Source organism: Odocoileus virginianus, chromosome 2 (assembly GCF_023699985.2).
Source record: "Odocoileus virginianus isolate 20LAN1187 ecotype Illinois chromosome 2, Ovbor_1.2, whole genome shotgun sequence".
Lineage (NCBI taxonomy): Eukaryota > Metazoa > Chordata > Mammalia > Artiodactyla > Cervidae > Odocoileus > Odocoileus virginianus.
This window is the reverse complement of record NC_069675.1, coordinates 6,625,761-6,648,058: the sequence shown is the minus strand read 5'-3', so window position 1 is coordinate 6,648,058 and position 22,298 is coordinate 6,625,761. Positions and strand designations below refer to the sequence as shown.

General features: G+C 42.2%; 1 protein-coding gene across 50 annotated transcripts in view; it reads right to left on the bottom strand.

Moving 5' to 3' along the window:
* Positions 1-18,235: 18,235 nt before the first annotated feature.
* The window catches only part of MAP4K4 (mitogen-activated protein kinase kinase kinase kinase 4), a 150,172-nt gene continuing 146,109 nt past the window's right edge, over positions 18,236-22,298 (bottom strand). For all 50 annotated transcript variants that reach the window (XM_070475210.1, XM_070475228.1, XM_070475271.1 and 47 more), the window contains one exon: positions 18,236-21,557. In XM_070475210.1, coding sequence (XP_070331311.1) covers positions 21,474-21,557 — 84 coding nt within the window. In that variant the 3' untranslated portion in view covers positions 18,236-21,473. The remainder of the gene's footprint in view (positions 21,558-22,298) is intronic.

The following is a 22,298-nucleotide window of genomic DNA, read 5'->3' as shown; positions in this document are numbered from 1 at the left end:
AATTTAAAATTCACTATTGAAAAGAGTACCTGGGACTAGGTGGTTTCACAATGGAGCCCCAATTCTCAGTTAATATTCATGATTTAATCTATTTCCACCATAAACGATCCACCAGTATCATATTACACAATGTTTAAGCTTATCCCTCCTATATCCCATGATTTAATGTCCTGCATAAAATGGTTTAACTCCATATGAATTCTATGGAGCAGACTAATAACGTACCTAAGAATAAACCTAACTAAGAAGGCAAAAAGACTCTGAAAACTGTAAGACGCTGATGAGAGATACTGAAGAAGACACAAGCAGACAGAAAGATATACCGTGTTCCTGAATTAGAAGAATCAATACTGTTAATTAAAATGACTAATCTACCCAAGGGAATCTACAGATTCAATGCAATCCCTGTCAAATGACCAATGACATTTTTCACAGAAATAGAACAAAAAAAATTTAATTTGCATGGAAACACAAAGATCCCCAAATAGCCAAAACAATCTTGAAAAAGAAGTACAGAGCTGGAGGAATCAGTGTCCTTGACTTTAGACTGTGCCACAAAGCGACAGTCATCAAAACATATGGTAGCAGCACAAAGACAGATCCATAGATCAGTGGAATAGGACAGAAAGCCCAGAAATAAACCCATGTACTGATGGCCAGTTAATCTGTCCATATTTGTTACTGAAGACCTCAGTTCTGAATCTTCTTCTTCCTTCCTTGCTAACCCTCCCCCACCTGCCAGGATTATGCATTGTCACTTTAGAGTTAACTGAAGATATTTCCTAAGAACACCTCGACATGCATGCCACATGTGGTAATACGTGCAAGGGAAGCCTAGAGAAACAGTCCCCCACCCAACAGAGGATGAATTTGTATTTTGAATAAAACAAGTCTATGTGTTCGTCAAGTGAGAGAGGGGTGGGAGAGAGAAGGATTGAGAGTTTGGGATTAGCAGATATAAACAATTATATTAATATGTAGGATGGATAAACAATAAGGTCCTACTGTGTAGCATAGGGAACTATATTCAATATCCTGTGATAAACTATAATATAAAAGAATAAGAATGTGTGTATCTATACACACATTCTTATTGTGTGTATCTATACACACATTCTTATTCATTTTCTTTTACATATATAAATAATTCACTGTAAAGCAGAAATGAACACAAATTGTAAATCAACTCTACTTTAAAAAAATAAAATAAAACAAAACCAGTCTAAACGATTCCTTTAGTTAAACGTAGTCCATGTTCCCCCATGAAATGGAAATGTAAAACTATCTCTCCCCTAGGCTTTTCCTTTTTGCCATCAAATACTTCACCAGGGCACAAGAACATGGTAGTGATTATTTTTCACAGCCAACGATTTTCTCCCAATGGAAGCCCATATAAAGCTGAAGTCTGAATAACTGGTCATTAGGTGTGATTAGACGATGATTGTCTTGCTGAGTGGATATATGATCACGGGTATTCCATGATCACATATTAACAAAATGTCATAGTTTGGTCACGTGACCTTAATTGTTCCTAAAATGTGTTCGAGAGGGCTCCCCCAAAGGACGTAGTAACAGGGTTAATAAAATCAAAACAATAAGAACATGGAAAGAGGAAGGAAGTATGCTAATCACAGAGCATGATATCTTCACAAACACTAAATATTAAGTTTGACTCAGAGCTTCCTTAATCAAAAAAGGGGAACAGAAGTTACACAGCTCTGCTCATCAGAAAGAAAAAAGCACCCACTCCCACCCACTCATCTGCAAAATTCAGAAAGATGCTGGTTTTGTGGAGTGTTTTTGGACAGTAAATATCACAGGAGATGATTCTTTTTTCCAGCAGCATTGTGTAACAAATGGAGAAGTGATTTCCTGTATGTGCTTCTGGTAAAACCCCCAGGAAAGGTCCAGAGTCAGATACTGTGGGGAATAGCCAGTTTAAACCAAGTTAAAACAGGCTGGTTCCTACGGGGACTCTCCTTTCAGACTCTCCAGTGTGCATTTCGTTAATCATGGAACTTTGGTCCATGAAGACCTACTAGCATCGGGCAGAACAGGTGTCCCATAGACCAGCCTTTGGGAAACTCACTTCAGATGTTCTTGCTTTTTCTTTTTTAATTCAGTATTTTCATTAATTGTCTCACAAAGCAAGATAACACAAGTCCATTCATATTTCTCTCAAACGTGTGTGTGCACGTCCTCAGTTGTGTCTGGCTCTTCTGAAACCCCAGAGACTGTAGCCCACCAGGCTCCTCTGTCCATGGAAGTTCTCAGGCAAGAACTCTGGAGTGGGTTGCCAGTTCCTACTCCAGGGGATCTTCCCAGCCCAGGGATCGAATACAAGTCTCTTATGTCTCCTGCACTGGCAGGCAGATTCTTTACCACTAGCGCCGTCTGGGAAGCCCATCTCAAATGTGTAGTTTATCTTTTCTAACTGGAGGAAAACTGCTTTCATCTATATATATCCTTCCCCTCTTGAACCTCCCTCCTGCCCCTGCATCCCAAGCCTCTAGGTCATCACAGAGCACCGACTGAGATCTCTGTGCTATAGAGCAGGTTCCCACTAGCTGGCTATTCTACACACGGTTGAGTATATATAGCAATCCTACTCTACATGTTCTTTTAAAAGATATCTTCCTCTGCCCGGATTTTCATCAGAGTGGCCAAACTGACAGGCAGAGATTAGATTCTCCGAGACAACTCAGGGTTCTGCTTGTCCACACGGCCGAAGGCAGTCAGAAGGAGAGAAGCGACAAGCAGCTAACTGACTTGGTGATCCTTTGTGAAAGTTCTGAAGCCTAACCAGGCTTCTTGCCTCAAAGGGACTTGAGTAGCAGTGAGCAGAACATGAATTTTTCTTGAACCCGTTTTAGATTCACTTTCCCACCTGGGAAAAGTATTCATGTATCAGGATTTCTCATCTCAGAGCCTGAGAACAACAGCAGGCCTAAGGTATGCTACTGAAATATGTAGAACAATCAGAAAGTCTACAAGGGGAGATGCTGACCCGGTTTTCTTGGATCATCCTTCGCATGATCCCCTCACATCTATATATAACACTGTTTCTAAATATATGTTCCATTTGCATGTTATTAAGATTCTACCGACTTGATGGACATGAGTTTGAGCAAGCTCTGGGAGTTGGTGATGGACAGGGAAGCCTGGTGTGCTGCAGTCCATGGGGTTCCAAGACTCGGACACGACCGAGTGACTGAACGAACTGGAGGTACTATATGGGGCTCCCCCTGTGGCTCAGTGGGAAAGAACCCTCATGCCAAGGCAAGAGACGTGGGTTCAGTCCCTGGGTTGGGAAGATCCACTAGAGAAGGAAATGCTAACGCACTCCAGTATTCTTGCCTAGAGAATTCCATGGACAGAGGAGCCTGGGGGGCTGCAGTCCATGGGGTCGCAAAGAGTGGGACACGACAGAGTAACTAAACAACAATACCAACAAGATACTACGTCCAGGTCAAGCAAACACTAGGTCAGGCTAGTTAAAGGAAGGGTAAGTTAGAAGGTTCTATTTTAAGAAGGCAGACTGAAAACATGTTTTTCTCCACTTGTTACCACTAAAGAACAACGATAATTAAATAAATGGAAGGGGTCTTCAGTGGATGAAAGGTTTTAACATATTACTAGAGAGAAGGAAAGTGGATGAAGATATGATGGTGAAGTTATAATGAGGAAGTCAGAGGGAAGGCTGTATTTAAAAAGAAGAGCGGGGGGGAAGGGCTAAAGGGAGCCAGGGAAGAGATTCTTCCTGGAGAAATTCAGACCCAAAGATGGTGAGGTTCCAGAGGCTAGCAGTCCAGTGTTTCTCACCAAGCAAAGAAGTCACAGATTTCCTTTAGAGAAATAGACCTGGCTGGGTGGGGATGGGCTAGTGGTTTAGGAAATCTGAAATTTTGGAGATTCCCAGCCAAAGGGCTGTCCATTCAGCCATGTACCCTGAGCTCCCCGTCAGCTTTCTCATTCATACCTAATGAGGAAACAAACCTACTTACACAACAGCAGAGAAAAGTTACATCAGTCACCTATAAGCAATCTAGTCTGAGGAAAACTTATAATCATCATTCATACGTGGACACCAGGAGTGTGAAAAAGTAAACAAGCAAAAAAACTGAACTTGGAAAATCAAGAAGTTAAAAATTCTAATTTCTATCACCATGGAGAAGACATTATATCCACAAAACAAGAAGGTGCTATGAGAAAAGAATAAAATCCACAAAGAGCTCAAGAAAACAATATACACTGCTCTTTGTATCTTGCTGTAGAAATCTTTACCTTTCGCATGTAGAACAACAATCATTTAGAATTGATTTTGTGTACTGTTTGGGGTGTGGGTAAATATGTATTTTTTCATGTGTGAAATGCAAAAGTGATCCAATTCTATTTGAAAAGGACTTTCCTTTGCAAATATTCTGTATTGTCATAAATTTCAGGGTGCATATATGTGAGTTTATTTCTGAACTTTTACTTTATAGGTCTATTTGTTTATTCTTGTATCAATATCACATTGTCACTGTAATAAGTGGGAGAAAAGTGGAAATACTACAGGTTTTCTCCTTCCATCACCTTCTTGGATACACCGACCATTTGCATTTCAATATGCATTTTAGAGTCAGTTAGTTACTTCCACATGCACACACCAAAAAGAGAAAAAACTGGGATTTTGATTTTGACCATATTAAATCCATATAATTTAGGATGAATGGACATCTTTTTCATTCTTTGATCAACAAACACGGCATATTACTTCATCTATGTAGTTTTCTAAAATTCTTTAAAAAGTTTTCCGTGTAGAGGACTTGCATTTTTTCCACTGGAACTATTAGCACTCTAATGAAGTTAGGAGTTTAATTTTTTAAGCTATTCAAAATACTATATTCAAGTTTTCTCTCAGTTCAGAATTTCTGCTGCTGAATAGAAGCATAATTGATCTTTAAAACCTTTTTGTTTTTAAGCAATGATGGCACTATAAATATAGTACTTTCATAAGAAGTTGCAAAAATAGTACAGGTTCCAGGTTAGTCTTTTCCAATGATAGCACCTTACATAATTATAATGCAATATCAAACCTGAGAAATCCACAGAATCTACTTAGATTTCACAGATTCCCATGCACTTATTTATGCGTATGTTGAAAGTTCTATGTGTTTTATCACATGTGCAGATTCATGTAATCACCACCACAATCAAGATACAAGAACTGAATTATCACCACAAAGATGTCCCTCAAGCGGGTCCTCTATCATCACATGCACCCACCTCTCACATCCTTAAACACCAGCAACTACTGTTCTGCTCTCTATTTCTAAATTTTATCATATTAAATAAATATTGAAGTGTATAATATTTTGAGTTTGAGATTACCTTCTTTTCGTTCAGTGAAATGCCTCTGAGATCCATACAAGTTGTTGCCCGAATCAATAGTTTCTTCCTTTTCATTGCTGAGAAGTATTCCATGGTAGGGATGTACAGAGTTCAACCAATCACTCACTCAAGGACATATGGATTGTTTCCTATTTTTATCTATTATAAACAAAGTTTAGATCAATGGAACATGTTAGAAATAAAGATCAATGGAACACGTTAGAAAGCCCAGAAATGAAAGCACACACTTATGGTCAATTAATCTATGATAAAGGAGGCAAGAATATACACTAGGGAAAGACAGTCTCTTCAAAAAATGGCCCTGGGAAAACCGGACAGCTATAAGTAAAAAAATGAAACTAGAACATTCTCTAATACCACATGGAAAAATAAACTCAAATAGACTAACGACCTAAATGTAAGACCAGATTATTATAAAATTCCCAGAGGAAAACATAAACAGAATACTCTTTGACATAAATAACAGCAAAATTTTTTTGGATCCATCTCCTAGAGTAATGGAAATAAAAACAAAAATAAACAAATGGGACCTAATTAAACTTACAAGCTTTTCCACAGCAAAACCATAAAGAAACTGAAAAGACAACCCATGGAAAGGGAGAAAATATCTGGAACCAATAAGAGATTAATTTTCAAAATACACAGACAACTCACTATCAAAAAAACAAACAACTCAGTCAAAAACTGGCCAGAAGACCTAAATTAGACACCTCTCCAGAGAGGAAACACAGATGCACAACAGGCACATGAAAAAATGCTCAACATCACCAATTACTAGAGAAACGAAATCAAAACTGCAACGAGGCACCACCTCACACCAGCCAGAATGGCCATCATCAAAAAGTCTACAAATAAATGCTGGAGAGGGTGTGAAAACAAACGAACCCTCCTACACTTTGGCGGGAATGTAAATCCGTGCAGCAGCCACAATGGAGAACTGTATGCAGGTTCCTTAAAAAACTAAAAATAGAGTCACCATATGATCTTGCAATCCCACTCCTGGGCATATATCCAGAGAAAAGAAAGTCAAAGTGAAGTCACTCAGTCATGTCCGACTCTTTGCAACTCCATGGACTGTAAACTACCAGGCTCCTCCGTCCATGGGATTCCCAGGCAAGAATACTGGAGTGGGTTGCCATTTCCTTCTCCAGGAGATCTTCCCGACCCAGGGATGGAACCCGGGTCTCCCACATTGTAGGCAGACACTTTACCTTCTAAGTCACCAGGAAGATTAGATTTACAGAGAAAACCATAATTCAAAAAGACACATGCATCCCAATGTTCACAGCAGCACTATTTACAAAAGACAAGACATGGAAGTAACCTAAATGTCTATCAACAGATGAATGGATAAAGAAGATGTGGTATATATACACAGAAGAACATTGCTCAGCCATAAAAAAGAATGAAATAATATCATCTGCACCAATACGGATGGGCTTAGAGAATATCATACTAAGTGAAGTAAGTCAAAGACAAATATCTAAAAATATGAAACAAAATGAAATTATTTACAAAACAGAAATAGACTCAGAAAACAAACTTACAGTCACAAAAGGGGAAAGGGAATAGGGGAAGGATAAATTAGGAGTTTGAGATTAAAATTCAGGATTAAAATATAGACATTACTATACATAAAATATTTAAAGAACAAGAACCTACTGGAAAGCACAGGGAACAACATTTGGTATCTTGTAATAACACATAACGGGAAACAATCTAGAAAAGTATATATATTTGAATCATTTTGCTATATACCTGAAACTAACACAACATTGTAAATCAACTATATTTCAATAAATAATTTTCAACAAAATAAAACAAAAAGCTATGTTATGTCCAGGTTTCTTTGTGCATGTAAGTTTTTATTTCCCCAGAATAAATAAGTGCAACTGTTAGGTCATATTGGTTTTTTTTTTAAATGAAGTGACCAAACCCTTTTCCTAAGTGGTTGTGATCTTCTTACATTCCTACCAGTCACATACAAGAGACTGTATCCACATACTCACCAGCTTCCAGTGTTTTCATTATTTTGTATTTTAGCTATACAAGGTTCATTTACACTGATCTTTCATTTTGGTGGTGTGCCTCCTAGTGGCTATTGATGCTGAAAATAACTTCAAGTACTTATTTGCTATCTCTTCTCTTCGGTGAAATGTTTCATCATGTCTTTTGTCCATTTTCTAATTGAATGGTATGTGTTTTTATTGCTGAGAATCCTTTATGCATTCTAGATATGAGTCCTTTGTCTATAAGATTTGCAGTCTCTTATTCTGAAGCTTATATTTTCATCCTCTGAAGAGGGTCTTTTGCAGAGCAGAAGTTTTTAATATTAAAGACGTTTAATCAATGAATTCTTTTTTTCCAAAACATACTGGATGTTATATCTAAGAACTCTTTATCTAGTCCTAAGTCTCAAATGTTGTCTTCTTTGTTTTCTTACAAAAGTGTTATTTCTTGTGTCTCATATGGAAGTTCATGGTACATGTTGAGTTGAATATTGTACACCTAGCATGGGTTTTGCCATTTCCTTGAGGTCTCCTGCATTACAGCAGCTTTAATTCATAAGTGCCGATAACTGGAAGCAATCCAAATGCCCCTCAATAGGCGATTGGACAAAGAAACCGTGGTAAATTCATACAATGGAAAATTTTCCCACCAAAAAAAACAAAAAGAAAGAAAATGAGTCATCAAGCCAAAGACAGACATGGGAGAATCCTAAACTGCCAAGTGAAAGAAGCCAGTCTTACAAGGGTGTGTGCCCCATGATTCCAATTCCATGAGATTCTGGAAAAGGCAGGACTACGGTGACAGTAGAAAAGACTGGTCACGAGAGGCTCAGGGGTGTTGGCGTGCCTCAGGTTTTTGCTCCAATGTGCATGTCTCTGAAAACACCATGAGAGTTTATTTTTGAGGTTACAAGTGAATTTTAGCAATTAGGCAATTTCACAAATATGCATACTGAAAATAATGAGCATGGGCTGTAATCTGTCTTCTGGCTGCTTTTAAGATTTCCTCTTTATCTGGTTTTTAGCAGGTTTATAATGATGTATTAGGTGTGCTTTCCTCCCTGCTTGGGGATATGGAGCGTCTTCAATTAGTCACTTAATGTCTTTTTACAAATTTGGCAATATTGTTACCTGTCATCTCTTGAAATGTTGCTTCATTTTTGCTTTCCTCTTCTTGCAGAAGAAGAATACTTTATATTCTTCTGGGACTCTAGTCTCTACCTGTTTAGATTTTTACACTGCATTTCATATGTCTCTTACACTCTTTTCTGTACTCCCCACACTTTTTCTCTCTGTGATTCTTTCTGGATATTTCCTATTGATCTATTTTCCAGATCATGAATCTTGTATTTTGCTGTCTCTAACCTACTGTTAAACTCATTTGTGGAGTTACTTCACCTTTGTATATTCTGCAATTACTTTGTTTTTTAAAAAAATATGACAAAATTGACCATCTTAACCATTTTAAGTGTACAGATCAGTTGGATTAAGTACATTCACACTGGTGTGCAGTCAATCTCCAGAACTCTTTCATCTAGCAAAAATGAAGTTCTGTGTGTATGACACAATAACTTCTATTCTACCTCCACCCCCGGCTCCAGCTCCTGGAAACCACCATTCTGCTTTCTGCCTCTTTGAACCTGACTCAGCTACATACCACACATAAGTGAATCATGTAATACATATCTTTTGGGGATATTTCACTTAGCTTAATGTCCTTAAAAGTTCATCCGGGTCATCACATGTGTCACAATTTCCTTTTTAAGGTTGAGTAATTTTCCAGCGTATTAGAGACCACATTTCCTTATCAATTCATCCACCAATGGACACTGAGTTGCTTCCACCTTTTAGCTGTTGGGAATTATATCACTATAAACATAGGTATACAAATATCTCTTCAAGACCTTGCTTTTTATTTTTGTGGGGTGTATACACAGGAGTGGAATTGCTGGATCATATGGTTCAGTTCAGTTCAGTTGCTCAGTCATGTCTGACTCTTTGTGACCCCATGGACTGCAGCACACCAGGCCTCCCTGTCCATCACCAACTCCTGGAGCTTACTCAAACTCATGTCCATTGAGTCGGTGATGCCATCCAACCATCTCATCCTCTGTCGTCCTCTTCTCCTCCTGCCTTCAATCTTTCCCAGCATCAGGGTCTTTTCCAATGAGTCAGCTCTTCGCATCAGGTGGCCAAAGTACTGGAGTTCCAGCTTCAGCATCAGTCCTTCCAATGAACACCCAGGACTGATCTCCTTTAGGATGGACTGGTTGGCTCTCCTTGCAGTCCAAGGGACTCTCAGGAGTCTTCTCCAACACCACAGTTCAAAAGCATCAATTCGTTGGTGCTCAGCTTTGTTTATAGTCCAACTCTCACATCCATACATGACTACTGGAAAAACCATAGCTTTGACTAGATGGACCTTTGTTGGCAAAGTAATGTCTCTGCTTTTTAATATGCTGTCTAGGTTGGTCATAGCTTTCCTTCCAAGGAGCAAGCATCTTTGAATTTCATGGCTGCTATCACCATCTGCAGTGACCTTGGAGTGCCAAGAAAAGAAAGTCTCTCACTGTTTTCATGGTTTCCCCATTTATTTCCCATGAAGTGATGAGATCAGATGCCATGATCTTAGTTTTCTGAATGTTGAGTTTTAAGGCAACTTTTTCACTCTCCTCTATCACTTTCAAGAGGCTCTTTAGTTCTTCTTCATTTTCTGCTATAAGGGTGGTGTCATCTGCATATCTGAGGTTATTGATACTTCTCCCGGCAATCTTGATGCCAGCTTGTGCTCATTCAGCCCAGTATTTCGCATGATGTACTCTGGATCATATGGTAACTCATTTTAATTTGGGGGAGGAACTCTCATACTGTCTTCTATAGCATCTGCATCATTCTACATTCCCACCAACAGCGCACAAGGATTCCAGTTTCTCTACATCTTTGCCAACCCTTGTTATTTTTCAGGGTTGTTTGGTTATTGTTTTTAAATAATAGCCATCCTAATAGGTGTGAAGTGGCATTTTGTGGTTTGACTTGCAATTTGATGAAGTGATGTTGACCATCTTTTTATTCACTTATTGGTCACTTGTGTATATTCTTTGGAGAAATATCTATTCACGATTTTGCTCACTTTTTAACTGAGGTTTTCTTTAAAAAACTGTTGAGTCAAACAAGTTCTTTACATATTCTGGATGCATAAAAGTATATCAGATAATAATATTATCTGCTATCATTATCAGATAAATGATTTGCAAACATTTTTTCACATTCCCATAGGTTGTCTTTTCATGTCCATGGGGATTTTGACAGTGGTTTCTGTTACTGAAATTTTGATTCATTGTTTCCAGTTCTCTGCAGAAATTTTCACTTTCTTCATCTATTAAACACATGATCCAATGTAACTCCAATACCTGCAGCACCTGTAGGTTCTCAAATACATTTTTTCCCCTAGTTTGGTAAACTTTTTGCTATTTCTTGGAATGTCTGATTATTTTTCACAGTATGCTGGACATAGTGTATAAGTAGACATACTTCGGTTCACTAGTGTTACCTTCCTCCACAAATAACATATTTTCTGGCAGGCAGTGAGAGTACAGGCACACCACCTTATCCAGTCTGGTTTGCTGTAGCCCTCCCACAGCATCAGCAGGAAGCCTGAGGTATTCACCAAGGCTTTTCCTGCTTACTGGGCAATTAACTGAAATTTTTGACTCCCCAGACTCATGCAACTGCCAAAAGCTCTGCTCAGGTTCCCAGCTTCTTAGTTTCTTGCACCCATGCTGCTTCTGAATCAGCAAAAGTCTGAAGGGAAAAGTGGAACAAAATGTTGAGCTCAGCTCGATGTAGCTGTTTTTTTTTCCTCCTCTGGGATTTTAGATTGTGAAGTCTTGGCTGTTTTCATAGCCCTGACGTTTATATTTTGGTCTCTTCAGTTACTAGGAGATTGCCAAAAGTTTGACTCCATTTCCCAGTCTCTTAGCTGCTATTTTCTGCTCTTGGACACATTGTTGCTGTTCAGTTGCTAAGTTGTGTCCGACTCTTTGTGATCCCACAGACTGTGGCACTCCAGGCTTCCCTGTCCTACACTATCTCCTGGAATTTGTTCAAAATCCATGTCACTTTTTAATTAGCAAATCCCTCAAGGGTAGAAGGAGTGAATATTGGGCTCACCTGTATGCAACTCAATCTATAGCATTATGGTCCCTTACGTCCTGCCTGCATTAATAGCTCTCCAGTGATTTTGAACTCATTTGATTTGTATTCTTTTATGGCATTTGTAGTTGTTCTCAGTAGTCTAGAATATACTTTTCTGCCATTACTTTATGCCTTTACCTTCACTTTAAAATAACAACATGATTTCTAAAATTTAAAAAAAAAAATCAGTACACAGGCTGAAAGCTAAGGTCAAGAAAAATTAATAAGCTGAAAGACAATGCTAAAATCTTTAATAAAAAGGGAAAAAATGAGTCAATCCAACAAGCAGAACATCCAGCTCATAGGTGTCCCTTTGATGTCAGAGTTAGTGAAAGTGGGGGGAAAAACTGGGGAAAAAAAAAAAAGGCCCAGTGTCAAATCAAGTCACCAGACTTCAGACCGAAAGGCACCACTAAAGGAGTAATTGGGAAAAAATCCATAAAGGAAAGAAGACTCATGAGTATTCAGAATACCAAAAAGAAAAATTCTGGATGTTTCCAGAAGGAGAAACTTTCAAGCATCAAAAAGTGAGAATCATACTGAAAACAAGTCGTCACACCTCCAACAATCATATATTATAAGACAATGGAAAAATACCTTCACAATTCTGAGGGAGAAACATAGCATTTTATTCCCAAGAAAACTATCAATCAAACAATAGAGATGGAATGATCACAGGCATTTTCAGAAAGACAAAGACCTAGTGTCCCTCCCATATACCCTTTCTGAGAAAGTTACTCAAGGATATCAAGAAAATAAGGAAGGAAAACAAGAAAGAGAAGGAAATGAAATCCAGAAAACAGTAGAACCCAGGTAGGGGGAGGGGCCGTGATCAGCAAAGGGAAGTCTCAGAATGAGAAACGGCCAGCTGTCCTAGATAGCAACAGGCCCAGGCTAGACCAGGAAGTGGGATGTCTCTTACTTGGAACAGTGGATTGTATCCTGTAGGTGATTATCAATGAAAGTCTGGATGATTTGAAAGTTAAGATGAATATAGCTTTCTTTAAAAGTATTTTGGGATTCTAGGGGGGACAATCTATGTAGGAAAACCATGGCTAAAATAAGAACCACAGTTGGATCAGTTAATAGAGTATGGAAAAAGATCATCAGTTTGATTCAGATATAAGAAATATCTTCCCTTCAGTGGAAGAGACGTCATAACATTTGACTGTAAGGAGTGAAAAGTAATTCTATCTAGTCCTCGATTAGGTAGAGAACAGCATTTAGAGTTGAACTAATGTAAACACTATACCTCCATTTTCAGATTTCATGATCAACCCATAGAAAAACGTTACTAAGTATGAAACTCTTAAAAAAAAGTTGTAAAGCAAAATTTGAGAGGTAGAAAACAGCAAAATGGGCTTACCTGGTGGCTTAGTGGCAAAGAATCCACTGCCATGCAGGGACATAGGTTTAATCTCCAATCTGCAAAGACCCCACGGGGCCGAGGAGCAACTATGCCCATGCCCCACTACTGAGCCTGCGCTCTAGAGCCGGGAAGATGCAACTACTAAAGCACATGCACCCTAGAGGCTAGAATCTCACAATTAATTCTCTTTTTAGAATTTAAAATATTAAAAAATATTTTAGAATTAAATGTGCCTTTACAAATACATTTTAGAATTTAAAATATAACAGAAGAATAAAAATGTGTAATTCTGAAAAGCTGGAGAAAGGAGTAAGAAAGGAGGAGTAAATTAGGCAAAGTCTTGTTTTTCTTCATCAGGAGTTAAACATTTACAGGGCTTCCCAGGTGGCTCAGTGGTTAAGAATCCGCCTGCCAATGCAGGAGACACAGGTTCAATCCCTGGGTTGGGAAGATCCCCTGGAGAAGGGACTGGCAACCCACTCCAGTATTCTTGCCTGGGAAATCTCACAAGTCTGACAGGCTACAGTCCATGGGGTTGCAAAAGAGTCCAACACTACTTAGCAACTTAACAACAAATAAACATTTACAGTTGATAAATCAAGAGGCATTTTAAAAAATTATAAGAGTCTCTAACATTAAGATGTAGCATTTGTGCATAAGTAGACTAATGGAACAAAACTGAAGATCCATAGTCCCAATTACACACACAACTCCATCTAGCCTGAAGTGCAAACCCATCACTGATCCTGGAGGGAAGTGAGAGGCAGACCCCTGGCTGCCTCGGGGTGAGAAGACCAATACAAGCCCTTGGGGGATTTGTTTCAAGAGCAAAACATCCATTGTATCAATAAATGTGCATACGCCAAGTAAACCACCAGGGTGTCAGCCTCTCAATTCCTTCTCATTAAGAACTTTCTAAGGAGGGATTAAGAAAAATACGGGCAAGTGATAGCCCATCTCCCCTCTGGGTGCTCTCATACTTCTGATTGTGGAACTTGGCTCAAGTAACTGCTAATCTTAGGCATTTTCCACTGTCCTTACTTTTCCTGTTTTTACTAACTTCTATATAAGGGGGGGTTCTTTTTTTTTTCCATTTATTTTTATTAGTTGGGAGGCTAATTACTTTACAATATTGTAGTGGTTTTTGTCATACATTAACATGAATCAGCCGTGGATTTACATGTACTCCCCATCCCGATCCCCCCTCCCACCTCCCTCTCCACCGGATCCCTCTGGGTCTTCCCAGTGCACCAGGCCCGAGCACTTGTCTCATGCATCCAGCCTGGGCTGGTGATCTGTTTCACCTCACCCTAGATAATAGACATGTTTCGATGCTGTTCTCTCGAAACATCCCACCCTCGCCTTCTCCCACAGAGTCCAAATGTCTGTTCTGTACATCTGTGTCTCTTTTTCTGTTTTGCATATAGGGTTATTGTTACCATCTTTCTAAATTCCATATATATGTGTTAGTATACTGTATTGGTCTTTATCTTTCTGGCTTACTTCGCTCTGTATAAAGGGCTCCAGTTTCATCCATCTCATTAGAACTGATTCAAATGAATTCTTTTTAATGGGGGGTTCTTATGCATAGTCCCAGACCAGCATCAGAAACCCCTGAAACTCTCTGGCCCCACCTCAGAGCTCCTGAACCCAAAACACTGGGCTTGGAATTTGCAATGGGTTCTAACAAGTCCTCCAGGTGATGTGACACACGCTAGGAACTTGCTACAGAACTTAGGTGTCTACACATGCAACCTTGTGGGTCCTTCTCTCCTGAGCCCCATCCTGTCCTTGGGGTGCCTTGGGGTGCTCCACAGCTGCAGGGTGGCCAGCATCTCTTTTCAATTCCTTATAATAAACTTCCTTTTGGAGTCTGAGCCACAATTGGATCCTCTTCCTTTGGGTTATACAATGAGCTCAGCATGCAACACAGCAGCTCCAAGCATGGTGCTTCAGAAGCACTGGCTGGATGGATAAACTCTTTTGTGTGTAAAACAAGTTATTCTGGTGCAGATACTTCATGTTCAGTTTTATGGAGGTTACAAATACACTCTCAGCAGAACTTGATGAACTGATCTTGGGGAAGTATCTTCTAAGACAAGAGTTTGGTCCTCCACAAAAAGCCCTTACTTCCGGCAGATTCCAGGAGCATTCACTTAGGCTACACCTGGATCACAATAATGGCTTCAACATAAACGCTGTGCTAGAATGACTGCACCTGATTTTCCTGAATGGTATCAAAGCATTTGTTGTCATGTCCGACTCTTTGCAACTCCATGGACTCCTCTGTCCATAGGATTTCCCAGGCAAAGATGCTGGAGCAGGTTGCCATTTCCTCCTCCAGGGGATCTTCCCAACCCGGGGACTGAACACACACAGGGATCTCCTGCGTCTCCTGTATGGGCAGGTGAAATGTTCGCCACTGACCACCTGGGAAGCCCATCAAAGCATCAGTTTAACGAGAGGGCTGTACTTCAACAAAAGGGAGGTTACAACCTGAACTCTTAGCGACAGTTACCTGCCGCAGCCTGCATTCCAGCCACAGGACGGGGGGAACCAAGAGGAATGGGAGAGTCTGCTCGCGTTAGTCACTGGGCCACGCGCGAACGTGCCGTGATGCAGTTACAGTCACTAGTTTCTCCACTTCTGCACAGGCTGCGTGCTTGTGTGAACCGCACGGCGGCAGGAATCAGAGTCTGGACACAAAGGTGGAATGGAGAACTTAAGAAGTGACTCGGAACTGAGAAGTGCTGGCTGAAACCCACAATTTCAGTCTTGGGGTGTGTGTGTGGGGTGGGGTGGTGAAAAGTAAATGAATTTCTCTGCTCTCAGTGTGGTGGTCCATTGATCCTAAGGCTGAAAGAAGGCAACAACAGCAACTATGATGAACTGAGGATGCCAAGAGAAAGGAAGAACACAGACAGAGAAAGAAACAGCACGCTCTACAACAGGGTGAAGCTCCAGACATCCTGAGAAACGAAAGGAACCAGTGACAAACGACTGATGTGGAACGTCCAAGAGACTCATCCACATCAAGAGAGGGCGGATGGCAGACTGCATGGCGTTTAGGGGCATGGGAGAGGAGTGGACCAGGGGATGGCGGCAAAGGGGTACAGGCTGTCTTCTCGTGGTGATAATGATGTTTAAAGATGGATTGTGGTGATGTATTCACATCTCTGATGGAGTTACATGCACACTTTAAATGGTGAATTGTGTGGTATGGATCACCTCAATAAAATTGTCAATAAAAGAATCAAAGGCAGTATTTAGTATAGTTTATTGTAGAAAAGCTGTTTAGTTCTGGTTTCCAAATGAGGAACGAGCAACGCTGCTTGGCTGATGCTCCATCCACGTCATCTCCCTGCAGCGGGAATTTCTGAGGGGAGAAGCTGCCAAAACTGTAGAATTCAGACCACAATAAAAACAGTAAATTTTGTGTCGGACCATCGAATTCAAATTTCCTGTAACCAAGGAAACTAGGAGGTAAGACTTGGGCATCGAGGTCCCACACTGTCTTCACATGAAGCCAAGTTGCAGCCAATGGGGCTGGCTGTCTGCTCCAGGACTGGGTGGTCCTGCCTGGAGGAGGCGGGGCTCACAGCCCTCCTGGGGCCTAGCTGCCCCAGGGCACTTCCTCACAAGCCCCATGCTGCACAGGGGCCTGGCTTCCTCTTCAGATGAACATCAGGGGTTTATTTCAAGCTACTAAAGCAAACGACAAGGAAATTAGAGTAGCAAGCCAGTGAGAACCAATCGCAGCTCAAAAGCATGCTCAGTGATTCGGTCACGTCCGACTCTCTGCGGCCCCATCCTCAGCCCCTCTGTCCGTGGGATTTGCCAGAATACTGTCATATGCTGGGTCTGTATACAGATACAAACAGAACGAACAAGGTAACATTGGGCCATCATCAGGGAATCAGGGAGGAGAAATGAGGTGAACTTCGAGCACAAGGAAGTTAGGTCAGACAGAGGCAGAAGTGGAAGGGTGCCAGGCAGATTCTGAAATACACAGACGACACGATATGAGCATCTCCTACCTGAACACCTGTTACTGCTCTCCTGAGAAAATGGCTTAATTCCTTAGCCATTTTACTTTGCAAAATGCAGCACCTACTTCTGCATGGGCACTGTTTAAGTCCTAGATGGCAAAGAGGGCAGCAGTGTCACCAAGTCATCCTTAGAGGGGATGACTTGACCCTCCTGACCTCCTGTGAAACCCCCACCAATGGAGGGAAGCTGGAACAAGGGTCCAGAATGACAGACCACCGGAGGTTTATTCCTTATCACCCATACCAGCTACAACAGACGAGGTGGAAGGGAACTCACTCATTTGGTGGCCTAGATATTTTATTTTCACCTTAGAGCAGGTGGCCTAGGTATTTCCAAGTTTATTTTCACCTTAAAGCAGGAACGTGTTTCTAGCATGAAGCAGAGAGGAGCTAGTTGACCAACACGTGCAACTGATGATGAAATTGCATGGCTAGTCCTCCCCAACTTGGGGGCTCCGGCAAAGTGCTGACACCCACGGCTGACCTGGAATGTACCCAGTGAGGAATGTTCCTGCCAAGCTAGGGGGTGGGGTCTACGGGTGTTGACGGAGCACATCCATGGCAGGGCCATGATGACTTTGCACTGGGGGTGCTCTAATGATCAGGCTTCAGGTCTTGTTTATGCACCAATTTGAGAAAGGGTTCCTCCCAACGTCCAATTAGCTACAGAACAGAGAGCATGCATTTTACTTCTTGATCCAATTCAGGCTTGGAAAAACAAAACCCGGTTTCTTCCTAAGAAGCTTTCCTTTTGCTCTTGGCTTCAGGAACATGGCCATCACGAGCTCACTATCAATTTCTTTTTAAGATTTTAAATAAAATATTTAGTTACTTGGCTGTGTCGGCTCTTGGTTGCCCATGTGGCACAACGCTTCCTTTGAGTGGGTTGCTCCAGCTCTGCAGTTGAGGCACACGGGCTTAGTTGCTCCACGGCAAGTGGAATCTTCCTGGAGCAGGAATCAAACCCATGTCCTCTTCAAGGGAGGCGGATTCTTAACTACTGGACCACTAGAGAAGGCCCTCATTCTAAGATCTCTGAACAAATGTTTGCCGCTTTTGTAACTTGTGCCTGGGAATCCCCTGGCCCACCCCTTTCAGGGAGATGGCAAAATCTGGGAGCTGCTCACTCGGGCCTTGGGGTAGCACCAGGGAAGGAGGATCCTTACAGAAAGTGAACATTCTGCAGGGACAGAATATATTTGAAACTCATGCCACATGAAACAGGTGTCACTTTTACTTTATTTAAGGACAAAAAAAGGGGAAGAAGAGGGACAACAGTCATTTTCATAATACACAGAAGACAAGTTAGCACTGAAAAAAGAAGGCTGTGTGTGTACTTGCCACCAGTCTGCTTCGCAGTTCTGATTAGTAAACTTAATGCAGCTTGTCATTTGCATTACCGTTTAGCAAATTTATAATTGGCAAAATTAGGGATTATGAACCATCATTTAAGTGGACTACAACTAAAACGAAAGCCTAAATAACCCATAAAAAAAATCACTTAAAAATAGACCATAAATATGTGATGCCCATTAGTGTAACAAAACTATTTTTTGTAAACATTTTCTTCAACACATGTGCATGAGAAAAAGTAAAAAAAAAAAAAACCCAAAAAACTGCACTCGATATAGAGACTCCGTTTTAAATACAGAAAAGTATCACTTATTAAAGCTTCAACTAAACCTAGAGCCATACTGGTATTCTGTTTGGAAGAGCTGTCATGGTTTTCTAGGTTCCATATTTAGTGGTATCAGCACAATACTAAATTCTCCTGCTAATTTTGCCATCTTGGCACTTGAGTGAAGTCACTACCCTGTTAGGAATGAAATGGAGAGAGCCTGCCATTTCCCATGAAGAAAGCTAACCCAGCGCCTGCTTGAAGCTGTAGCAACCTAAGTTGGTCTGCATGGCGGGAAGGCCAAGGAGGGAGGGACACCCCAGACAAGGAAGGCGACCCGAGGCACCCAACCAGGGGACCAGTGGCTGGTTGACCTCGGTCAGCCAAGCCCAGCTGACGGATTCAATCACGTTCAACTCCACCACCACCAGCTGCTGCCCAGGTAGGACAGGCCCACGCTGACCTGAGCTCGGAGCCCATCATCCTCAACCTGTTTATATCTTTCACATTGGTATCAGAAGTTTAGTATTTTTTTGAAAGACACCTGCCCAACCTGACCTTTCGCTGAAGTCATGGGAGGGGCTACAGCTGACCCCACTACGCAGTCCGTTCTCACCCTGACACACGTGTTTGCTAGGGCACATTTCGTCTCCAGTCAAAAGCCAACCTGAGAAGGGAATCACCAGCAGTGATGTGGCAAGGACTGCAGCCCCGCAGCGACTAGTCTGGCCAGTCTCAGAACTCCTGCCAAGGGCAGGATCAGCGCCTGGATCTTCTCTCCTTTAAGCACAAATGACCAGAACAGAACTGGTTCTTTCTGCCTTAGACGCCAGCACTACGCTGAAGTCAACACGCATGGAAAGCCTGTTTCCCCAGACTGAATCCTTCCAACACAGAGGCAGTTTTTCTCAGCGGGTGCTTCTGTGGTGGGTGTACGTCATCAGCTGTTGTTTCTGCATTTGTGAGTGTGTGTACTCTTCAGTACATTTCTGAAATTCAAAGCGGGAGCCTCTGGCAAAAATGCTGACCCAGGAGGAAGAGAACAATGGGTCAAAGTGGATGCCAAACTGGATGCGGCTTTGGGGGTGGGGGTGGGGGTTGGGGGGCAGACTCAGCACACAGGTGCAAGTGATTGTTAATTTCTTGGGGCGGAAAACCTCTGCTTTGATGTCATAAAAGCAAATTCACCACGGAGGAGGAATAAGCCTAGGCCACACCGAGCTTTTGTTTGGTGAGTGAGATTCCCATCAGAACTCTGCCAGAGGACAGGCAGACGGCTGAGCCACCCTTTAACAAGTAATCAATATAACCAACATCCTCAGAGGAAGCCAGTGACCAGAAGCCATGAAACCAATTATTACCCAAGACATTTATTACAAATGTCATGAACATATTCATAAAGTAAAACTGGTTTAAAAAACAGAGAGAGCGCGCAGAGAGAGAGAGCAAGGGAGAGCACTCGAGAAGCCAGGGCTCTGATATCACACCCGAAACGCAGGAAGATGCTATCTTATGAATGAGCAGTATTAACTACATTCTTAAAATAGTTTTAGTGCATTGCATTTTTAGAAAAAGGGAAACACCCCCGGCCCCAAGGAAAGGTTCCGGCAACACTGTCGACAGTTTGTGGGGTTGTGCCCCATATGACCACCTGTCTGCAAACTCCGAGCTGAGAACAGCGAGGCCCCATGTGCTGTGGGCAATGGCCGCCTGTCCGTACACCACCACCACTGATGAATCTGGTGGAAAATGGTGTGATCTGCTTTCTCAGCTCAGAAAGCAGACGTGCCCATCAGCGGACAAGCCTCATGGCTGTTTCCCACCTTCGGGGACAATTTCTCTTGTGCCTACTGAGACATGACAAAATAACAGTCAAACTTCAATCGGATCGTTTTGGTATTAAGGTTAAACATTAATGTTTTCCTCCAAAGACATAGAAACTAAACCACCTCTTAATGCATTAAAAACAATGAGGTAGGCGAAAAAATAAACACGTGGTTGAAAAAGATTTTTTTTTCCCCTCTGCAAGTGCCGATCGTGGTGAAACTGCTGTTGCACTTCCAGGTTTAAACAAAAATTAAACCTTTGACCGAGGCAGCGCTAATACTGTCACACAACAAGGTTCTGGGCAGGATACAAATGCACACCCTTTCTTTTTCCTTTTTTTTAAAAGAATCATCTGCACGTGATTTTAGGCAAAACTTGGTACACAGAAAAACGACTGAGTTCTTGGCCAAAAAAAAACAACCCAAGAAACCAAATGGGTCCCTAAACCCACCCACCCGCCTCCCAAGCCCCACCCACAAAAAAGTTATCCTAGTAACTGTGTCTTTCACATTTTATAAATATTAACTTCTTAAACCTGCACCTTCTTCTTTGTCCACATATGGTCACATTACCAAAAAAAAAAAAGAAATGTCAATTAAATACGTTGTTAATGTTACTATATTAAATCTGCTCTTGGCTTCAGCGACCTGCTCCTCGAGCGCACGTTTACACCTGCCAACCCCCCCGCCGGCGTCCGGTCTCCACCCGCAGACGCCCCAGGATGGAGCCGCAGACACGGAACACTGGAGCTGGAGGGAATGCGCATGCGTTCTGCCCGCCGCTCCATCCCAGCACGGATAGCACCTGATGGCAGTCTCGCCAGCACCAGCTGCGATGCAGCCTCGATTTATTTCGAACAGGACAAGAAGAGAATGGGGATGAACTGGTAAGAGCGGGTGCGGGCGGGGAGGAGACCCCCGCCCACGCGGCCCGGGCAGCTCCGCGCTCCAGTTGCCAGGATCTCCGGGTTCTCATGGTCGACACCTCGGGGCCGGCAGCCTAGCCCGCCGCTCCTACCAGCTCAGAAGAGAGGTCCTGCCGAGCGTCATGAAGTAAACCTGGCTGCTGCCCCCGGACCGGACCGAGGCGAAGAACACCTGCAGGGGAGAGGGGAGGGGTGAGCGGGAGCCCGGAGGCCCCCTCCCAAAGCAGGTCTGGGTGGCGTCCATTCACCAGTAAGGAGCCACTTTGCATCTCTACTAGCAGGGCTTCTCTGGGGGCTCAGAGGTAAAGAACCTGCCAGGGGAGGCCTGGGTCAGGAAGCTCCCCTGGAGCAGGAATGGCAACCCACTCCACTATTCTTGCCTGTAGAATTCCATGGACAAAGGAGCCTGGTGGGCCCACAGCCCAGGGGGTCACAAAAGGCCAGAGGAGGCTGAGCGACTAACATTTCCTTAACTTAGGAAGACTCCTTAGCCAAGGGGTGACTCTGCGCACCCCATGCCCTACTGTGAGAACACAGAGAAAACAAGATGTTCCCCAAACTGGATCAGCTGTGCTCACCTCCACCGTTAACACCTTCCGAAAGATCAACGTGTTGGGCAAACTCAGTGATCAGTGGGGAGGCGACTCAGCTGCCTTGTTTTTCTCTTTTAAAAAATGAAACTGAAATGTCTTGGTTATTTCACAGGACTCTACTGTCAAAAATATATATAATTTAGTTTTGTGCCTTTTATTAATAAACCCTGATGGGTATGACATCATGAATGATTTAAAAAAAAATTTAAATGCCTGAAGTTCAAAGAATACCGTGGTTATGGCTCCACTGAACATACTTAGGAAAATGTAAGCCCCAAAGCTGGTAAAATCCTGGGTTAGCTCTGCGGTTGCATGGGTTT